Here is an 18,940-nt window from a genome sequence, read left to right as displayed (position 1 = left end):
TGGCTCTCATTTATTTGCAGCTAGTTCAAATTTAGATCCGGTTCTCAATACCGAACATTCAAAATAGGGCAAAGAGAAAGGCGAGTAGAGAGATGAGAAACAGGAAGAAGAGACCAAGAGGCAAAGAGCTGGATTTAAATGAAAGACATGGTGACAAATCAGGAGAGGGTGAATCAGAGTCAGATAACTGGCTATATTGTTAGCAAAACTATGATTTTCTGATGACAAATCACAAATCACTTCCTTGTGGAAAAGAGGGATCAGGGCCTGGTGGCAGGATGAGAGGATGGAGGTTGGAGGAGAGGAGTGGGGAGGGCTAACCTCAGTTCCACAAAGTGGAGAGTGACGGATGTCCAGACAGAGGAGACACAGGCCTGCTGGGGTTAACACAGTTAGTCGACCTCCTGTATGTTTACAGTCACACTGACAAACAGAGGTTTCTGGGTCTGAGAACAGGCCTGCGTCAATTATTCATGAAATCTACTGTGTTCACTCTGATCGTCCTGGACTGCAGTCTTAATCTGGACAAATACATTAGGGGTGTTTGGGAGATGTGTAATTTAATTTAAGTATGAGGTAGGTGGCCTGAACACAGCCAATATTTCCCAAGGGGCTTTATGGTGTCATGTATTACTGCCTTCCACTGGAAAAGCATTAAAACTTTATATCAGCAGTTGTTGAAGTTGTTGTTTTCTTCTGTCAGGATGTTAAACGATATTCTAAAGTGGTGAAATTATGCTTCTTTTTGCATCTAAAGACAAAACCTTAGATGCCTTAAAGACAAATACCGAGCCAAACATAACATCGAGGAGCACAACATAACAACTCACTGGTCATTTCATGGGCTCTCGAATCAAGATAAATGCCTCAAAACTGTAATTCAAACGACACTTTGGCTGCACTGTTATTATGTCTGTCTGTGTTGTTATACGAGTTACCTGAAGAGGAGCGGGGGAAAATAGTTTTAAATTAATCTTATTGATCCCCAAGAGGGAACTGGGACACTACCGTAGCCTAAAATAGAGCAAAGAGTAAAGGGTAATAACAGTGTGAGAAAACATAAAATAAAATGATGGTGGATGGCTCAGTCTGCCAAAGGCTAACAAGATAAAGAACTCTTATTTTCTTGTCCATTAACTGAAATAACTCAGGTTAAAGTGTTTATTACACGGCAGACAGGAATCCATCGTTAGTGCTCTATATATTAAAGGAATAGTTTGCAAGAAAGCCAATAAACATATTTCCCGAAATGTCAGAGTGAGATGAGAAGGTCAATACCACTCTCATAGCTATACGGTAAACATGAAGCTACTGCCAGCACCTGATTAGCTTAGCTTAGCATAAAAACTGGAATCAGGGGGAAACAGCTAGCCTGGCTCTGTCCAAAAAGAACAAAATCAGCATACCAACACATAAAACCTCATAACATAACATAAGTTTTTGTTTGGATTACATAAACAAGGTATAACGTGTTAATTTGTGATCTCTGGAGGTGCCGGTAGGCCTATCTGCTTCATATTTACTGTACAGACATCTAACTCTCAGCAAAAAAATGTTAAATTATCCCTTTAATGCTGTTGTACAGATGGATCAAGCTGCTAAAATATGACTTGAGTTTCTTGTTAGTTTTAAAGTCTGGCTGCAAGGACAGTCTACCATTGGGAAACAATTAACCCAAGGGTAATACAGGACAACACATCTCTCTGACTCAGATAAAACTGTCACAAAAAGATTGTCCAAGAGTCCAGTGCCAGAAATAACTCAAGAGCACAACTGAATAACTTTGATGTAATGCAGAGGAAGATGTACTCACAGCTGGATGGTCCCTGCCTAAAGTCTTCTCCCTGATGGCCAGAGCATCATTCAGCAGGTTGGCTGCCTCCTTATATTTGTTCTGATCCCTGACAGAGAGAAGCAAACAGAGTCAGACAGAAATACACAGACGCAGACAGAATATCAGACAAGCACACAAAGACAATAAACAAAAACTATGCTAACAATTTCCACTAACAGCACATTATTTTCAGGTGACACGGTCCAAATAGCTTTTCAGCAGTTCCCACAGTCCATGCAGAAGTCCGCTGACAACGAGGCGACCCAGACTCTCATTCATTCAGGGTAACCAAACCAAAAACCTGCACTGACTATTCAAAGGATAAGATTTGTGATAGTAAAAAACATGGGAGCAACCCCTGTAAAATACTTCAAGCTCTTTCATGTCATTCTTTTGTTCTTCTCTTCTTGGGCTGGGAAATTAACGCTTCCCCAGTTCTATTACTGTACTATAAATCTTCAGCTGTGTCTGCTATGTTTGCTATGCATCCGACTATCATTTGGAGGTCCTACAGAGGCCTGTCACACCATGCTTTGAGGGTTTTTTACCAAAGCTTTCAAGGGACATGCCACCATGTTGTGAGGGTGACAAAAAGACAACATGCCATAACCATGATCACATTTTTCTCTTTAAAGAAAGAAAAGAAAAAAAAGCCAGGTTTCTTTAGGATCTGAAGGTATTCAAAGTGTGCAACAAGGTTAAAAACATTCCTTTCATTCACAACTACTAAACACAGATAGATTCAAACACTGTCCCAGCATTCACTAAGAAGCTTCCACTCCATTCTGAAATCCTGGGAAGGCTTGTAAAATAGTCCGGGAACTTCAAGGATTTACAAGCTTGTGGAGACTTTTGTTTTCATGGTGCTACCAGTGTGATGTAAGAAACAGACGCGTTTACAGCAAATTGATTATTAGTCAAACTGCAGTTGTAAACGTTTAATATTATCATCTATCAATCTCTACCTTACTTCATATCAAAAACCTATTAAATATTATAAGACTTGCAAGACCAACCTGTAAACAAGAGCTAGGATATTGAGCATGGTGGCCACATCTGGGTGGTCGTGTCCAGAGGTCTTCTCCAGGTCTTCAAGGGCCTGTTTGCAGAGGGGCACAGCCACCTCGTACCTGCCCTGGGAGGCGTACTGGATCACCAGGTTGTGGAGGGTCCTCAGACGGGCCGGGATCTCGTAGCCTCCCTGCTGGGCAGCCGCTGCAGCAGCACTGCCGTGGGTCGGCTGGACTGGAGACACACGGAGGAAAAAGAAAGATTAGACATCAGGTCACACGCCTCTGTGCTTTTCACCATCTCATTAAAATTACATTGCACTTGGGAAATAATCTGAAAAGGAAAGAAATATATATTTGACCCATTTAGACTTATTTCTTCTGAAACTGTGAAGAAAAAAGACAAGAAATCACAGGTAGAGTCAGTATAATGTTACAGCTGTTAACTAGTGATTTTTAAAATACAAATAGTTTTGGTTTCATTTATGTAATGTCTACGGCACTGCACTATAAATTACAACTAACAATCATTTTCAATATTGATTAAACGGCTGATTATTTTCTTGATAAATAAATGAATCATATGTTTTATAAAATGTCTTGAAAAGTGACCAAGAGGACGACTTTTTGATTTTCAGTTTGCTATTCCATAAAACAAAAAAAAGCATCAGATTTTTTTGACTGAGAGGTTGAAAATAAGTAAAGTTTGGCATTTTGCACTTAAAAATGTACTCAAAAGCATATTTCTGTCCACTGACAAACCGATTAATTGTTTCAGCTCTGCTATAAAATCGCTTTTTAATATGGTTTTTTACTTTCTATTGTATTATGTGTTTAAATATATGAGTCAACTCAAACTCATATATCACAGCTTTTCTCCTGCTACATTTTAGGGCTCCTCTGAAGCCGTTAGTTATTTGAGTTCCTACAAATGGGTCAAAGCTGAAACCACAACAAACAGACACTAGCTGGCGGTTAACATATGCCCTACAAACAAGATTATTCACACATAAACAATGTCCTCATTCTGCTACGGTGCACCGCAAATGTGCTGCGTCTGTATCACAGGGTCAGGAGGACATAACTGGAATGTCTTTCATGACATGCAGTCTGTCTGTCTGTCTCTGTCTAAGTGTGTGTGTAAGAATGTATGAATGTGCGTGTGAGCGAGAGGTCAGGAAACCACCTGATTGGGTTTCTTATTAAAAGGCAGGCAGCTCTATATTTACTCTGAAGGAAAGCCGGCGGGGTTTCGAGTGGGATCCGCCCACAGCAGTCATAACATCGACCACAGCGAAGAGTCCGGACACCAAGTGATACCAGGTGTCCAGAACCGCTCGCACCGCAGCAGCTGGTCTCTACCTACGCTCGCTCACAGCAGAGCAAGACAAAAATGGACAAAAATAGCAGAAATGTGTGTCCAGCCAAGTCCGACGGCATCTTCACAACAACACCAGGCACTGATGGTATTTACATCCATCAGCAGCTGCTAAAAAGCAAATCAATTTGTTTTTATCCACACATACAAAGGATGTAGGTAGCTAACTGCAGCTAACAATTCGTTTCGTATCAATTAATCAGCCTGTAATTTTCTTTATCGATTAATTATCTGGGCTATAAAACTTTAGGAAATGGGATCCTAAAGCGCAATATGATGTCATTTTGTCAGACACTTTACTATCACAGAAGACAAAAGAAAAGCAGCAAATCCTCACAATTGAGAAGCTGGAAGCAGCTAAAACCACCGGGGCACACTGAACTGGACCACTTTTACACATCAAGGTCCGTTTGTCAGTCTTGGGGAATACTTGTTAGGCCAAAAAGCTATCAGGTTGCATCACGGGAAGAGTAGGATACAACATTTTTGGAGCTTGAACTGTACTACAGACTAAAAGCTAAGATATCTCAGTCTAAATCTCAACACTAAATCCCCGGAACACCCCCTTAATAAATACTGCACGCTCAACTGAAACGGCAGCCAATTTGTCCAATTCAATCTACAATTCATTAACAAGAACAGGACACTCGATCTTTACAAGCTCATTCACTAACTCACTGTGGATAACAGAGTTAGCTGAACGACTGCAATGTACATATTTGTACAGAAAAATCAGTGTATATGAGCCTGAGGCCAATTTAAATAAAGGCAGAGCTGTCATCACCATTATCTTCTTCCTGCTGACAGTAATGTACCAAAACCCCAAAAGCTTTTCAGGCATTCTGAAAAAGCTTTAAGGAGGAAAGACATCTAATCTACTCCAGTATACACACACACACACACACACACACACACAACCACACACATACACCCCCACACAAAGAGTCTCAGGCAGCTCTGTTTCACACTGAGAGAGGATTAATGCCGGTGGAAGCAGCATTCGATGATGTGTTCCTTCTTCATGCACCAGCAGACTCTAAACGCATCCCATCTCTCTCTTTCTGCATACAGTTTGTTTTCTGTTCTTCCTCTTTCACCCGTCTTACCTCACTCATTCAAAACACACAGTAGGGCTGAACAACAATCCAGAGAAATCATATTGCGATTATTTTGACAGACATTGCGATATGATTTTTGCATTTCAAGCATGTTCCCTTACACGTGGAGAATATGATTTATAGGCTGGGGCATCTCTGTGGCACCACAGTGCTTCATTTATAATGGTATGTTGTGACACATTTTACCTTTGTTGCAGATAATATTGCGATTAGTTGTTCAGCCCTATCACGTAGTACTTTAAGCACAATAAATTACTGCTTCTCTACCCTCCAGGTTACTACCCATCTGTTTCCTATCTGTAGTCCTTTCAGTTTTGACCTCAAATGTAGCTACTTGATAGTATTTACTGTCAGCACTGCTGTGAATGCGTGGGTGTGTATGCAGGAGTCTGAGACATGTTTATGTGTAAACGTGTGCAGGTGTCTAATTATTGCATTACAACATGATATTTTAAAATTGTGTCTATCTTAAACCTCACTTACCATCACCAACAGTTCATTTTTTTAAAGTGCTGTAAAGCATTCACAATTTCAAATTCATCTTTCAATCTTGGAAATACTGGTAATCTCATGTATTTGGTGAGCAAAAACTAATGAGAACTACCATTATATAATTATTTGTTAAAATGGATATTAAAATTTGTGTTTATTAGTGCCAGACGCCCTATCATTTGGTATAAAACCTCAGGAGAATAATTACAATAAAGATAATAATAACGTCAGCTCTCTGTTTGCAGCTCCAGGACTTTGTTGATATATACTCTTTACACTGATATTACTATCTTAATAAGTCAGAGGAGAAATGTCATTTTTAATCATTATGCAGTATTGACCTCTAAAAGGAAACCTCTTTTATTGAGTTTTATGATGTAGAAAGTCTGTCACTCCTTCTGGTCATAATTCATATTCGGCCGTGGTGCTCAACACAGGAAAGGCTTTATGATCACTGCTAGGGAAAATGCTGAAAATCAGCATAACGAAACCAGTTTTCCATCTAAAACATGAAAAAGTATAGTCCTTTAATTTGACACAGCATCCCAAAAACAACCTGCTCTGCTTCCTCTGCTCTACAACCTGCACTGCAGTCAAAACACACAGAAGTCTGGATCAAAACCTATTTTACAACCACAAAACACTGTAAGAGCCGAGAATTTCCACTGGCCACAATCTGGTCCACACAAAACCAGTAAAAAAGCTTCTTTGTGAGAAGAAACACGTAGAGGACATGCTGTTAAATGTAAAAGAAAAAATCAGTTAGTGCACATCAGGATGCTGCCTGAGGAGGAGCATCAGACATGTATGTATGTAGCTGACATTATTGTTTCTTTATGCCTGAAAAGGATACAGCTGTTAGCCGATAGTCGTTCATCCTGCATGTCATTGGCTCTCAGCTCCAAGCCCACTGGTTCCTACTGAAGCCACAAATCTTTAAAAACGACTCACAAATATAGTTTCATTCTTGGAAAGGCTCCTTAAACTGCCGGTCACTGTAGTTATTAGCAGACGTCACTCAAACATAAGGAAACGGTGCATTTGTTGGGGACTATTTTCAGCAGCGGATTTATCCACATTTGGTGCTCTAGTGAGTATTTGGGGCAGAGCATGTTTGCATGTGGGACCATATTTGACTGTATTTGACTGGACCTGTTAAAACAAATCAGTACAAATTTGACAATTTCAAAGGGGGAATTAAATATTAAGTTTAAACATTTATTACTTTCATTAAATGTCTTCTGCAAGATAAATTTCCATATTGACCGAACCTCCAGCTGGTACGTTAAATTAGACAGTTTAACGAAGGAGAAACAAAGAGGACTGGGCAGAGCTGCAGGCTGGCTCTGCAGAGTGTGAACCAGTCTACTGTCCATTTTGTCAGCAGTTTAAACTGGCCGACAAACTGGTGCCAGGAGCCAAATGGGAATCACCTTGGTGCAAAAAAGGGTTTTAAAAAACTCAATGCCAAGTTTGGAACAAACAGTTTGCTGTTTTTTGCGGAGAGCAGAAGTTTGTAGGTCACTTTGTCACTCTGTTTTCCCAAACAAACTGAAAGCTACAGTTTATTTACAGTATTAGTGCTGTAGCTCTTCTGGTGGGGCACTGGACTTAAGTGTAGTTATAATCCCTGTCAAATGAGGTGTTTATAATTGGTTTCACAAAGACAAACAGGTTGAGGCTAATCTGAATTATGTGCTTTCACTGTTTTTGCCAAGGTATTATGGCACCAAGCATTCCATTCATAATCAAAGCCAGAAAGATCAGTTCATAACAACACTACTGTGGTCTTTTGCCGAACATTATTTCACCTGACCACACAAAAAGAGCCCACTGTAGAAATCCTGGAACTTTAAAACACCAGTCTGGTTGGGAGGTTTTCTCCCCATTTGGCCTCCCTCCAGGCTAAACTAGGTCCTGACTAATGGGCCTTTACAGCCAACACAGCTTTACTGTCTGGGCTACTGAGCTATTGAAAGACAACCCCATCAAACACTGAGGGAAGGGGTGGACATGAAGAGTGGGAAGAATACTGGGGTGTGCATGTGTGAGAGAGAGGTAGAGCGAGGCAGGGAAAGGTTCAGTAGAGAGAGATGAAGAAACAAAGATTTATTAAGCCTAAGAAAAGTGCAGAAAGGCGACGTATAGCAGGAGAAACACTATCACCCTATATTATGCAATATATTCCAACTCTGGGAACATCCACTGACTAGACTTTGGTATATTACGTGTTCCCGGAGAATGAATCAATCTCAGCAGTGACATTTTCAAAATTACTGCCACCATCAGAAAAGAAAAATCTAATTTTGAACAAAAACCTGCACATCATTAGTCACAGCCTTCAACTGCCAAGTATTAATGTTGTGGAAGCTGAAGTTAAATATATCTTCCAACGATTCCAGGTAACTATCGTACTCATATCTTCGCTTCAGGAGGCGCAGAGACATTTAGGACTGCTTCACGTCTGTGGTCACGTGACTAGAGCACCCCTACAATTACGTCTGCGTACGTCCCAAGGCCAGGAAGTACATTTCATATTTGGGTCCAGGACTGAAAATGCTTAAGAATCCCCCAGAGTAGACGGAAGAAGAGAAATGTGGAACACTTACTGCCTGGGGCTTGGTCGTCCTGGTCATCTGGGAAGAGATCGTCCAGAGTCTCTTTACTTGAGTCAGAGTCCTTCTCCTCCTGAGAGGGGAGTGAGGGAGAGGAGGACAGGAGAGGGGAGAGAAGGAGGACAATGAATGAACTGACTCAATGTTTTCTAAATTCATAGGGGAGCGTCACCAACCACTTATTTATCTGCTGATGCAGTCGTTCTGTAGCCTGGGTCCCGTCAAGCTCATTTCAAAGTGTTAAAATACTTGAGATTGTTTATATTGATAACTTTTAATGGACTGCTGATAAGGAGTTCAGGGAAGTGACTTAAAAGCCCAAAATAGAAGGAAAGAGTGGGAGAGAAGGTACAGCAGGAAACACGACTCTTTCAAAGGAATGAAAACTACATAACGAAACAATGCTGATAATCCTGGAGATAAAAAAACAATAATTTAACTTTGTGTGGTGGTTAGTGTGGAGACACAAGAGCTTATTCAGATACTGGACACAAACGGTCAAACTGAGAAAGAGATGCTCACCAATGATGGATGAAACAAAGCTGAAGTGAAAACAAATGAACCACTAAAAGCAGCTTTGTTCTGTTTGACTCAAGTCCAGGACGTTTCCAGAGAATTTCATTTATGAACATTTTCGCCATTGTCATAATGTCAGTATCCCTGCCGATACAGATCCATCAACCGGAGTATCCCTACCCTGTCAGTGGAGTTTCTTTGTTTTGGGCTCTGGTCAAACATATTAAACATGATAACACACTCAGAAGACGGTCTGAGGACTCACAGATGGAGACAAGTCCTCGTCGTACTTCTTCAGCTGGTTCATGAACTCCAGGTGCTTCTTCTCCTCCTCTAGCTGGGCAACACTCTGCTCACTCTTCTGCAGTTTCTGCTGCGTCCCGGCCAGCTCGTCCCTCAGCCACTGGTTCTCCTGGCAGAGCCGGCGCACCTGAGCCCGTAGCTTCTGCTTCTCCGACTCCACCGAGCTCAGGTGGCTCGAGAGCGCCATCATCACCTGGACAAAGAGGAGCGGGGTTTTCTTAATACACGAGAGCTGCTTCACAGTTCGATAATACATCACATCACATAGTTTGCATGCTGGAGTCAGTCATTGAGTTATTGTCTTGTGATCAAGGAGACAGTCAGGTATCGCCAAGCTGCTACCCTATATGAGGATTGCAACCATACGCATTCATTCATTCAACAACATTTGCACTAATTCATACCCATTTACTGATGGCAACCATGGGGGGCTAAACTTAAGGCTGACTGGGCTGCTTTGAAAAACATTTATACCATAACTTTTTAATTCCTGTGATATCCAAGAGCATCTAAAGATTTGTATGCATCATAATACCAACCATAGTCATAGTGACCATAGTCAACAGCATGTGTAAAGAAGGGTACTAAAACTGCGAAAAAGAGTATGCTCCCCACCAGAGCGAAAAATGTGTACACTAATGTTACTGTGAGGCACTTTGGGTAAAAGCATCCACTTAATAGCATATGCTCTACTGTGAGAGGCTGGGAGGGGTATAATTAGACAAAGAGTTTGAAGCATAGAGGGAAGCATTAGGGGTGTGAGAGCAGGAAAACTATGCAGAAAAATATGAATCACACTGCACAACTGCAAGCTACCCAAAAAGCTGAAGGTGGATATTAAAGCCTGCATGGTGCAGTGTATTGTATATTTAATAGACAAAGCCTGCTGGGAGATGGAGAGGAGAGGCTGAAACATCGCCAGTGACTCATCAGTGACTCATAGGCCAGTGTTTGCCAACTGAGCAATGGCACAACCAGTAGTTTTCAAACTTTCAAAACCTCTGCAAAAATCTGCATTTTTAAAATGTTTTATTTCTCTTTGTTTTTCCGGCAACATGGGGTTTCAATGTATAAGATGAATTTAAAAACATTGGTATTTGTGTGTATGCTTTGTTTTATGTGCATCACTACAACAAAACAAATTGCTGTCAACTAAAGGCCAGTCCACACCAGTAGCATCTTCTGAAGTGTTTCTGGAGCCTTTTTGAAGTCTTTTTTCTCATGAAACAAATACGTTTCTATTTTAACAAATGTGTGAATCCACACCGGTAACCCCTCCCATCGAGACTACCTGAAAACATGTTTTCTACATTGAAAGACTGACATTAGTCAGCCCAGTGAGCTCTTCAGGAGCTGTGCTGCTGACAGGACAGCTGGTTCAGAGGACAGTGACACTGTAACAAGGTCGAAGTCGTGTGGACTGAATGAATTTGTGCTTCAGAGAACTTATGCACCGCTGATCGTCACGCCTGGTGTGAATTTGGGCTAAATGTGGCAGATGAATCTGTGTGCTACACCAGAGAGAAAACTCTCAAAAAGGTTGAGCTTCAGCAACGAAAACTACCACAAACATGTCGACCTTATTTTCTTCAAGTGTAGAAATAAACCATTGAAACAAATGCTTCTGAAGCTTTTCCCATGTCATTTTTAGTGGATGAGCCAGAGAGGGTTACAGCTCAAACCACTGTCTATCTGACATCCTGTGCTTGTCATTGATGAAAAAAAAGAGGCAAAAAATGCTGAAAAGAAATGAAACTCCCACTAATTTTATCAAAAGTTTCCATACAGCCTTTCAGACAAACATGAAGAAACACTGGTTTGCTTTTATTTCTCTTTTTAAAATAATGTCTATTAATAATGTTGGGTTTTTTTTCAATTAATATATTCACTTTGTTTTGTTGCAGTTATTTAAGAAAACTAAATAAAATATACAAAAGAATGGTTTGTAGTTTGGTATATTTGGTACAGACCAACTTATATCTAACATAACAAGCCTGATATTTCAGTTGATAACGATTCTCCCATAATGACTCTGGGAAGCTGTAAGTACATACCTGTGCCTCGCTCAGCCCGAGCTCCAGCATCTCCAGGGACTTGCGGATCATGTGCGACTTCTCCTCCACAAGGACGCCCTCCTCATCCTGCTTCAGGCAGCGCAGCGTGCCCAGCAAGCCCTCCAGGATGGAGTGGTGCTCCTGCTTCAGGGCCTCCAGGCCCTGGATCACCTGCTTGGTCCGGGAGATGATCTCATCCTGGGTCATCTTCTCCCCAGGGTCCTCCTCCTCCTTCACGCACACCATGGTGGACATGTCCTCACGCATTCTGCAGATTTAACAACAGAGAAGGGAGGTGTATAAATCCATTTTACAATGGTTAAAGTTGTTTTAACAAATGCTGTTTTATACAGTATGTCCCCAGAGATCAGACAAATCAAACCAAGAATTATTCAAAACCAAAACATAACACAGTAAAAAGGCTGTATAAAATTAATCTGATATGGATGTCCTCAGAGTATTACAAAGGAGGGCAAATAATCTTCTAGATCCTGACAAAAACAAGAAAACTAAAAGCACAAAAACAAACATTTACTGCAACAAAGTTTTAATCAGGGTTAACGTTTGCTGCTGCAAAAACTATAAAAAGATCAAAGACAGGACCTCCAGGAAAAGGGACAGTCACTTCACAGAGCAACACATTGGGTTTCACCAGAAATGCATGACATATTGATTAACGTAGATAAATCATTAATGGCCAAACACGTAGCCTGCAAGTTGGATCCTCCTGACCTTTTCTGGTCTCATGGCCCCTATGCAGCCTTTTAAAGCCCTGCCAGTGATTGATCCGTCTTTAAGATCAATACTCAACCAAAAACAAAAGGTTAGACCACATGTTTGTGACTGGACGGTTCAGCTGGTTCAGGTTGAGAGAATTAATAAGAAATGTTCATGCTTCCCTCTCCAACTACACTCAAGGTGCCTTTGAGCGAGGCGCTGACTGAACCACCTGCTCTGCTTGAAAAGCTCAGTACAGTGTGTGTGAGCAGCAGCGGGGTGTTGCAACAGAAAAAGCTGTATAAATACAGGTTAAATATGATGTGGCATTTGTAAAATGCTGTTTGAAGTGCTCTAAAAAAACTGAGAAGTCATCACTTAAGGTGCTTTAAGAAAAAAAGGGGACTTCTGTGCAGCTGTGATGAAAAGTTTAAACCAAACCACAGACGTTAAACCTGCTGCCTACTGACAGTTCAAATCCAGATCTGAGGCTTGTGGGCTGTGTGTGGTTTACAGATACCGACAGATATGAGGTGAGGATTGTTAGAGAGGAAAACTCTGAAAAGAACTAGTGGAAAATGAAAATGATGAGTGGCTGCCACCGGTCCTCATACTTGTTTTGTTGTGCATCTTTAAAATGAATTTAAGTCAGCATTTATCAGCTTTACTTGTATCTAGCCAGTTTTAATCCAATCAAAAACCTACTAAAAGATGACAACAATCCGGTAAAATATACAGTTTTAGGTATAATTTTGCCCACTGCAGTTACAAAATACTGTACAGTATAGCAGTAATAAGTAATAATAGTAATAGCAACCCTAAACATTCGTATTCATGATTACAGTATCTCCAATAATAATCTGCTTCTTAGTGATCATAGCACATAATCAGATCCTGAATCAGCCTTGGTGATAAAGGAGGAAGACTATTAGGTGTAGTAGGTAAAACGGATGTTATTATTATGCAGATATTAGTGAAACACTGCAGGTTAATATTTGTTCCTCTGACATTGACCCTCAACACACTCCCCATGAGCTCCTTCACACTCTAGCCTGACTTTCTTTGCTTTGTATTCATTACACACACAAACGTAAGAGGATTATGACTGAGCGCTTCGGCAGCAGTTGTAGCGAGCTGCCTAATAAATCTCTGCATGCACGCCAAACTGAAACTGCAAATACTCCCTCAGCTCAACAGTTACAGAAACACTGACTGAAGTTGTCTTTTACTGCATGGCTCTGTGAAAAACACAGAAATGAAACAACTCTTGGGTGTGACTGGACTAACATTAGTCTTATCCTTAATGTTTTAATGACACAAGGAGTTGAAGCAGTGAGCCCACCTCAGTATAAAAGCTGCTATGGTAGCAGGTGAAGATAGCAGACTTGTCCTGAACTGCCTCAGATTTCACATTTCAGCTCAAGTGTGGAAGAAAAAAAAAAAAAAACAATAGCCGAAGACCGCCCTGAGCAGACGAGGCAGACGGAGGAAAAGATATCACCCTGATCGCTCCATGTGACTCAGCAACCAGCCTGCAGCCTATCAGCTGACAGCAGGGCAGGAGACTGACGCTGTGCGCAGGAGGAGACAGCAGCTCCAGGTGAGCTGAGCTGCGCGGCACGAGGCAATCTTCAGTGAAATTAACTTGAAGAAATAGACCATATTAATCTCAAACTTCTACTGATCGGTCCAACAACACTTTCAGAAGGATTTCCTAATATTGTTGGCTAACTGCCAAAAGACTGATAAAGCACAATTATCAGTATTAATCCTTGTTTCTTATATTCAACATCAATTTCAAATTACATTTTTATTTTCTTATGAACACCTACAAATAAAATAATTAGGATTTCATTATAGATTGACCTGCTAATTGTTTTGTCGGTTAACTGATTACTCATGTGGTCGATAAAAATGCACATCGCAATTCCCTAAAGCCTCGTGACGCTTTCTAATTGCTTGTTTAGTCTGATAACAGTCCAAAATCAAAAATATCCTGTTCATTATCAAATGAGGCAATTAAGAAGCTGGAAGAAATTTTTCATGACTTGAAGGTCAATTTTTAACAACTGGAAACATCCCCAACTGCAAAGAACATGTCAGACAACAACTATGACTGCAGGCTGTGTAAGACAGAAGTGAAAGTGACAGCACAAGCCTTTGTTCCTGTTCAGATCCAACAATCTTTTATTTCTGGCATCAGATGAGTCTGGAGCACAAAGCACCACAGGGAAAGGCAGAGAAAACTATTTCTGACGTTAACTTTTTAAATGTAAATAGCTGGCTTGAAGCTCAGCGCCCGGGGGATGCTGCAGTTCCTCATACTGTATAAGCAGGTTAAGGCAGTGATATAAGGCAATGGGGAGGCTGAAGACAAATGTGATGAGGGAGGTAGGGTATGGATGAGAGGGGGGTGGGTTGTGTTTGGGACCAATGAAGAAGAGGAACAGTAAGTGCTTGCTCTGGGCTTCATGCATGAGGATGGAGCCGGCAGCAGGAAGAGCAACACTACGAAAACAATCTTAGTCAGCGATGTGTGGGCAGATAGTCATGATTCACATCCACATTTACAGAGAGAGAGAAAGTCTGAAGGACGCTCTGAGCCCCTACAAGTTAACTTGGGTTCATTGGATCATTTTAATCTAAAATCATCTCATAGATGTGTTTGTTTGGCTGCTCTGCAACAGTTGTTCTTCCTGTATCCTGGCGCTAAAAACATTTTGCATTTGCAGATAACAGAACAGCAAAACAAGCTGTGAACACAGACATATCTTCAGCTTTTAAGGCGCTTTACACATCCAACAAATATGGCGCAACATTAGCTTTCATTTGGAGTTGTGTCTCTGGCAGTCTGACAAATTTAAGTCCATTATTCACTCTCCTTTCAGCTCTGTTTTGGCTTTTTCACTGCTAAATGTTCCACTTTCTTCACCAGCTAGCTAAAGGACCCTGCTGAGAGCGATGACAGTGAACAAAAGCAGTAGTTGAAGTCTGGAAAAACAAAACAATGGACTTAAAGATGCTATACAGCTGTGTACAGCCAGAGGAAACTGCAGATAGTCAATTGATCCATTATTAATATAAAAATACTGATTATAGCTGCTTTAAAACTATAAAGGTTGTTTGTGCACTTGTGATCTTCAACATGCTGGAGTCTTTGATTTCACTATTCCTACAAAACTTCTTACTCAACTCTAAAACAGTCACTTATGCATCACGTGACAACATTAGCTGTTAGCCTCAAAGACCAAGAAAAGGGTTAACAAATCAGGCAGTCATGAGACATGACACGGCTGAAACACAGGAAATGACAAGTAAGAACGGGCAGATTTGGTCTTCTGTGTTGAGTGGACATCAGGACCTACAGGCAGCAGAACAATACCACTGAGTGAAAACTTCTTACTCTAAATGAACCCAAATGCCTAATTTTGTGTGAATGAATCTGCTGCAGCCTGCTGTGTTAAACTATGTGTCATCTCCTCAAATGAGTCGCAGGCTCACTTCTGGTAAGCCCTCACATGACAAGAGCACAAATGATTTTTTTGTTTCCATGAGGGGGCCTCAGGCGAGAGATTAAATGTATCATTCAAACCACTGAAGTAAATGCTCTGATCTACAGAGACAGCAGTGGCAACACTCGCTACTTGCTGCAACACCCCGAAGGCTGAAAGATGCCGAGAAAATATACTGGATTTATTTCTTACACAGACTAACCTTGACGACTTGCTTCAGACTCTCCACTGATTAAGTCTTAAGACTGCGTTACCAAAACTAGGTTAAAAAACAAGACTGCACAAGTTCCTTCTGATTTCCTCATTAGGCCATCTAGTATTTCTGTACCTCTCTACCAGACGTTTCTCATAGCATCATTTCACACTATTCAACTTACGCCGGAGCCATTATTAAAGAACTGGTAGTCTGATTGGCATATGACAAAAGTGTTTTAGCTTCGCTGTTACAGCGAAGTTGACCTTTGCCCTTTTGGGTAAAAAATGTCATCACTTCATTGTTGTATCCTATTAAACATCTGTGTGAAATGTTGTCATGGCTACAGCATCAATTCTTGAGTTAAGGAGTTTGAGGTCACAGTGACCTTTGAGTCAACAGTGTCACGGAAGCATAAAAACAGGGAGAAATTGCCCTGCAATGTTTGGCTCTTTTGTTTGATAAATGACTCAAGACAATTACTCAATCATTAATCGACCATAAAGTTGAATCAGCGGCTCTCTAAACCTGTTTCAACAAAACATGAACATTATAACCTTCAGGAAGGGAGGATTGTTATATTAGACTACGTTAGTTAGCTGTGTGTACCTGATAAATTGGCAAGTGAGTGTATTTTAAATTAGCTTGTGGTTTTCTGCAGCAAAGACACAAGCTTGAGAAACAGGTGAGAGCAAAATATTACCCTTTACTGCATCTACTGCCTGTGTGCTGTGGGTTTAACCATTGTTGTCCCTTTATGTTTATTCAAATTTGAGCCAAACCAATAAATCAGCCGGGCCGATATATCAACTAAGATTAGTTTATTTCAGATATATCGGTACGGGCATATATGTCGGCCAATAAGTAACAAGAAATTACAGTACAGAAATGCCAAAAGATGACTATTTAGAAAAAGTGTTCTCATTATAGTACAAACAAATTTAGGTACTCCTTATCAAAAACATCTGTTTACTTTTAGTGTTTTTGTAAAAAAAACAAAAACAATATTGGCCAATATAACTCTCAAACATTAATATTGGTTTTAGCCTCGAGAATGCAGTATTGGTTGGGCTGTGATTCAAATATGAATTCACAATGACTTCTCTGGAAATACCACATGTAAAAGTACACAACAGTAAAATAAAAATGTACTGCACCGCCAGGATTTAGTAGTTTAATATGCCGGTTTACGTGCTTCACCTGCAAAATCATCCTATGCTTTTCAAGCCGACCTGCAGCATTACAACAAAATCTGCTGCGACAACATAATTATCATTTCCCACCAGCAGTAAGAACTCTATAAAAGGTCGACACACAAAACCTCTGGGATCTCTGAGCCAACAACAAGCTGTCCCAGGAGAGCAGAGGGGTGTTAGCCAGAGGGAGGAGCCCTGCAGGTTGTCATGAGTACTCCTTTGGGTGGATTAAACATTGTAAGACTGCAGGGCAGGGCAAACAAAACCCTCAGGAACACACACACCTGAGATTTCTGTCATGCAGTGTTGACTGAGTTTGTGTGTTCGTTTGTCCTAAACCTCAAACATTCATAGACACCTCTCAGTCTGTCTGGTTTTCAGATCCCAGCTGTGAGTCCCACACTGAGATCCACTGTCCCCCTGACGCGGTCTCCTCAACACAGGCAGCTTTCACAGCCTCCAACCCTGCTCTGAATATCAATGAAAGGACATCCAACACAGCTAACTATCACATGACAAATTCAACATCAACACTTTCCGGGTGCTGCAGTGGCCAACAAGTGCATCTTTCCACTGACTGACACTCAGACATGTTTTCATTCGTGTCCATGCCACTACAGTTCCTGCTGCTTTGCCTTGGCTATCTCGCTTACAAATGGATTAACCTGAAGAACCAGTTACGCTCCTGTCACACAGACTAACCACAGTTAGCTAACTCTGGGCTAGCACTCTCAGTGACAGTTAATGTGCTTATGGCGTCTAATTCCTGCAATTAACGTAAACACCGACCACACATCAAGGGGGTACTGATTTAAAACATGGCTACCCAAAATCATATCACGTTAATAATTCAAATACTTGTTGTTTGACAAAATGACACTTGACACACGAACATTTCTGAAAGTGGTTAATTAGCTAATGACACCATTCCAAGAAATACACGGAGCCATTCTTACCGTTCTCTAGGACATCCGTTGCCAATGTAGCTAGACTGTAACGCTCGTTTTCTTCGCCTCTTTACGTTTTAAATCACGTCTTTTTTTTAGATAGAGGTGTGGTTCCTTTCACCGGCAACGTCTGCCGACAAATGTAATAAAAATATATAGAAGTTATAAAACAGAATTTCCAAACGGTCTCCGGCTGGAGAATGTTTTGCCGACTGACGCTGGGCTTCACTACATCAACCGCCGTTAATGATGACCAGCTAGCTACATAGCTAGCCACCTAAGCTATCTGTCAAAACACTGACTTTAGTCTGAGCCATACAAGAAGAGCCTGTTCTCCGTCGGTTCCATGGCAGGAACACGTCCGTAACACTAACTTGATATCGGCTTCATGGGGCTAAATAAAAAGTTGACTAGTCGCCCATGAAGATGACAGCTCACTGGTCCACTGGCTGGATGACTGACTGACTGCGGGGTGCGTGAAAATGGCGTTACCCGGCCCCCCCCTCTTTCAGTAATGATGTCATCCCAGTCCAGATTAAAGGGGAAGCTGCGGTACGAGTTAAACAGCCAGATTTACACTCCAACAGTGAAGTGCTCAGATCCTTTACTTAAGTACTTTTACTTTTAATACTTTAAGTACACTTTCCTGATTACTTACTAACTTAAGTAACATTTTCAACGCAGGACTTTTACTTAAGTATTTTACAGTGTGGTATACTTTCATACTTAGACTTTCAAAATCAGAATCAGAATCAGAAATACTTTATTGAAATTGTACAAATGTATTTATCTATTTAATTTATCAATCCCACAGCAGCGAAGACAGAAAGGTGCAGAAACACACAGCAGACAAGCACTGTGTCAACAAGAATTAGAAGTATAGAAAAAACAATACACAAATAATAAATACAGATATAAAAAATATGGGGGACAAAAATAAATATATGCACGGAAAATATAAAGTATGTACAAATTGTGCAGATTTATGTGGTATTAGTATTTTTACTTAAGTAAAGGATCTGAATACTTCCTCCACCGCTGGGTCCTGTTGTGCT

The 18,940-nt window shown here is 40.9% G+C and overlaps 1 protein-coding gene across 1 annotated transcript in view; it reads right to left on the bottom strand.

Annotated features, from left to right (window-relative positions):
• The window catches only part of klc1a (kinesin light chain 1a), a 41,364-nt gene extending 23,066 nt beyond the window's left edge, over positions 1-18,298 (bottom strand). Inside the window, exons 1-6 of the mRNA XM_070921002.1 lie at positions 17,895-18,298; positions 11,321-11,588; positions 9,229-9,459; positions 8,442-8,520; positions 2,851-3,079; positions 1,814-1,901 (exon numbers count right to left, since the gene is read on the bottom strand). Coding sequence (XP_070777103.1) covers positions 1,814-1,901; positions 2,851-3,079; positions 8,442-8,520; positions 9,229-9,459; positions 11,321-11,587 — 894 coding nt within the window. The 5' untranslated portion in view covers position 11,588; positions 17,895-18,298. The remainder of the gene's footprint in view (positions 1-1,813; positions 1,902-2,850; positions 3,080-8,441; positions 8,521-9,228; positions 9,460-11,320; positions 11,589-17,894) is intronic.
• Between the last annotated feature and the right edge of the window lie 642 nt (positions 18,299-18,940).

Source organism: Enoplosus armatus, chromosome 15 (assembly GCF_043641665.1).
Source record: "Enoplosus armatus isolate fEnoArm2 chromosome 15, fEnoArm2.hap1, whole genome shotgun sequence".
NCBI classification, from domain to species: Eukaryota; Metazoa; Chordata; class Actinopteri; order Centrarchiformes; family Enoplosidae; genus Enoplosus; species Enoplosus armatus.
This window is presented reverse-complemented; position numbering and strand designations above follow the sequence as displayed.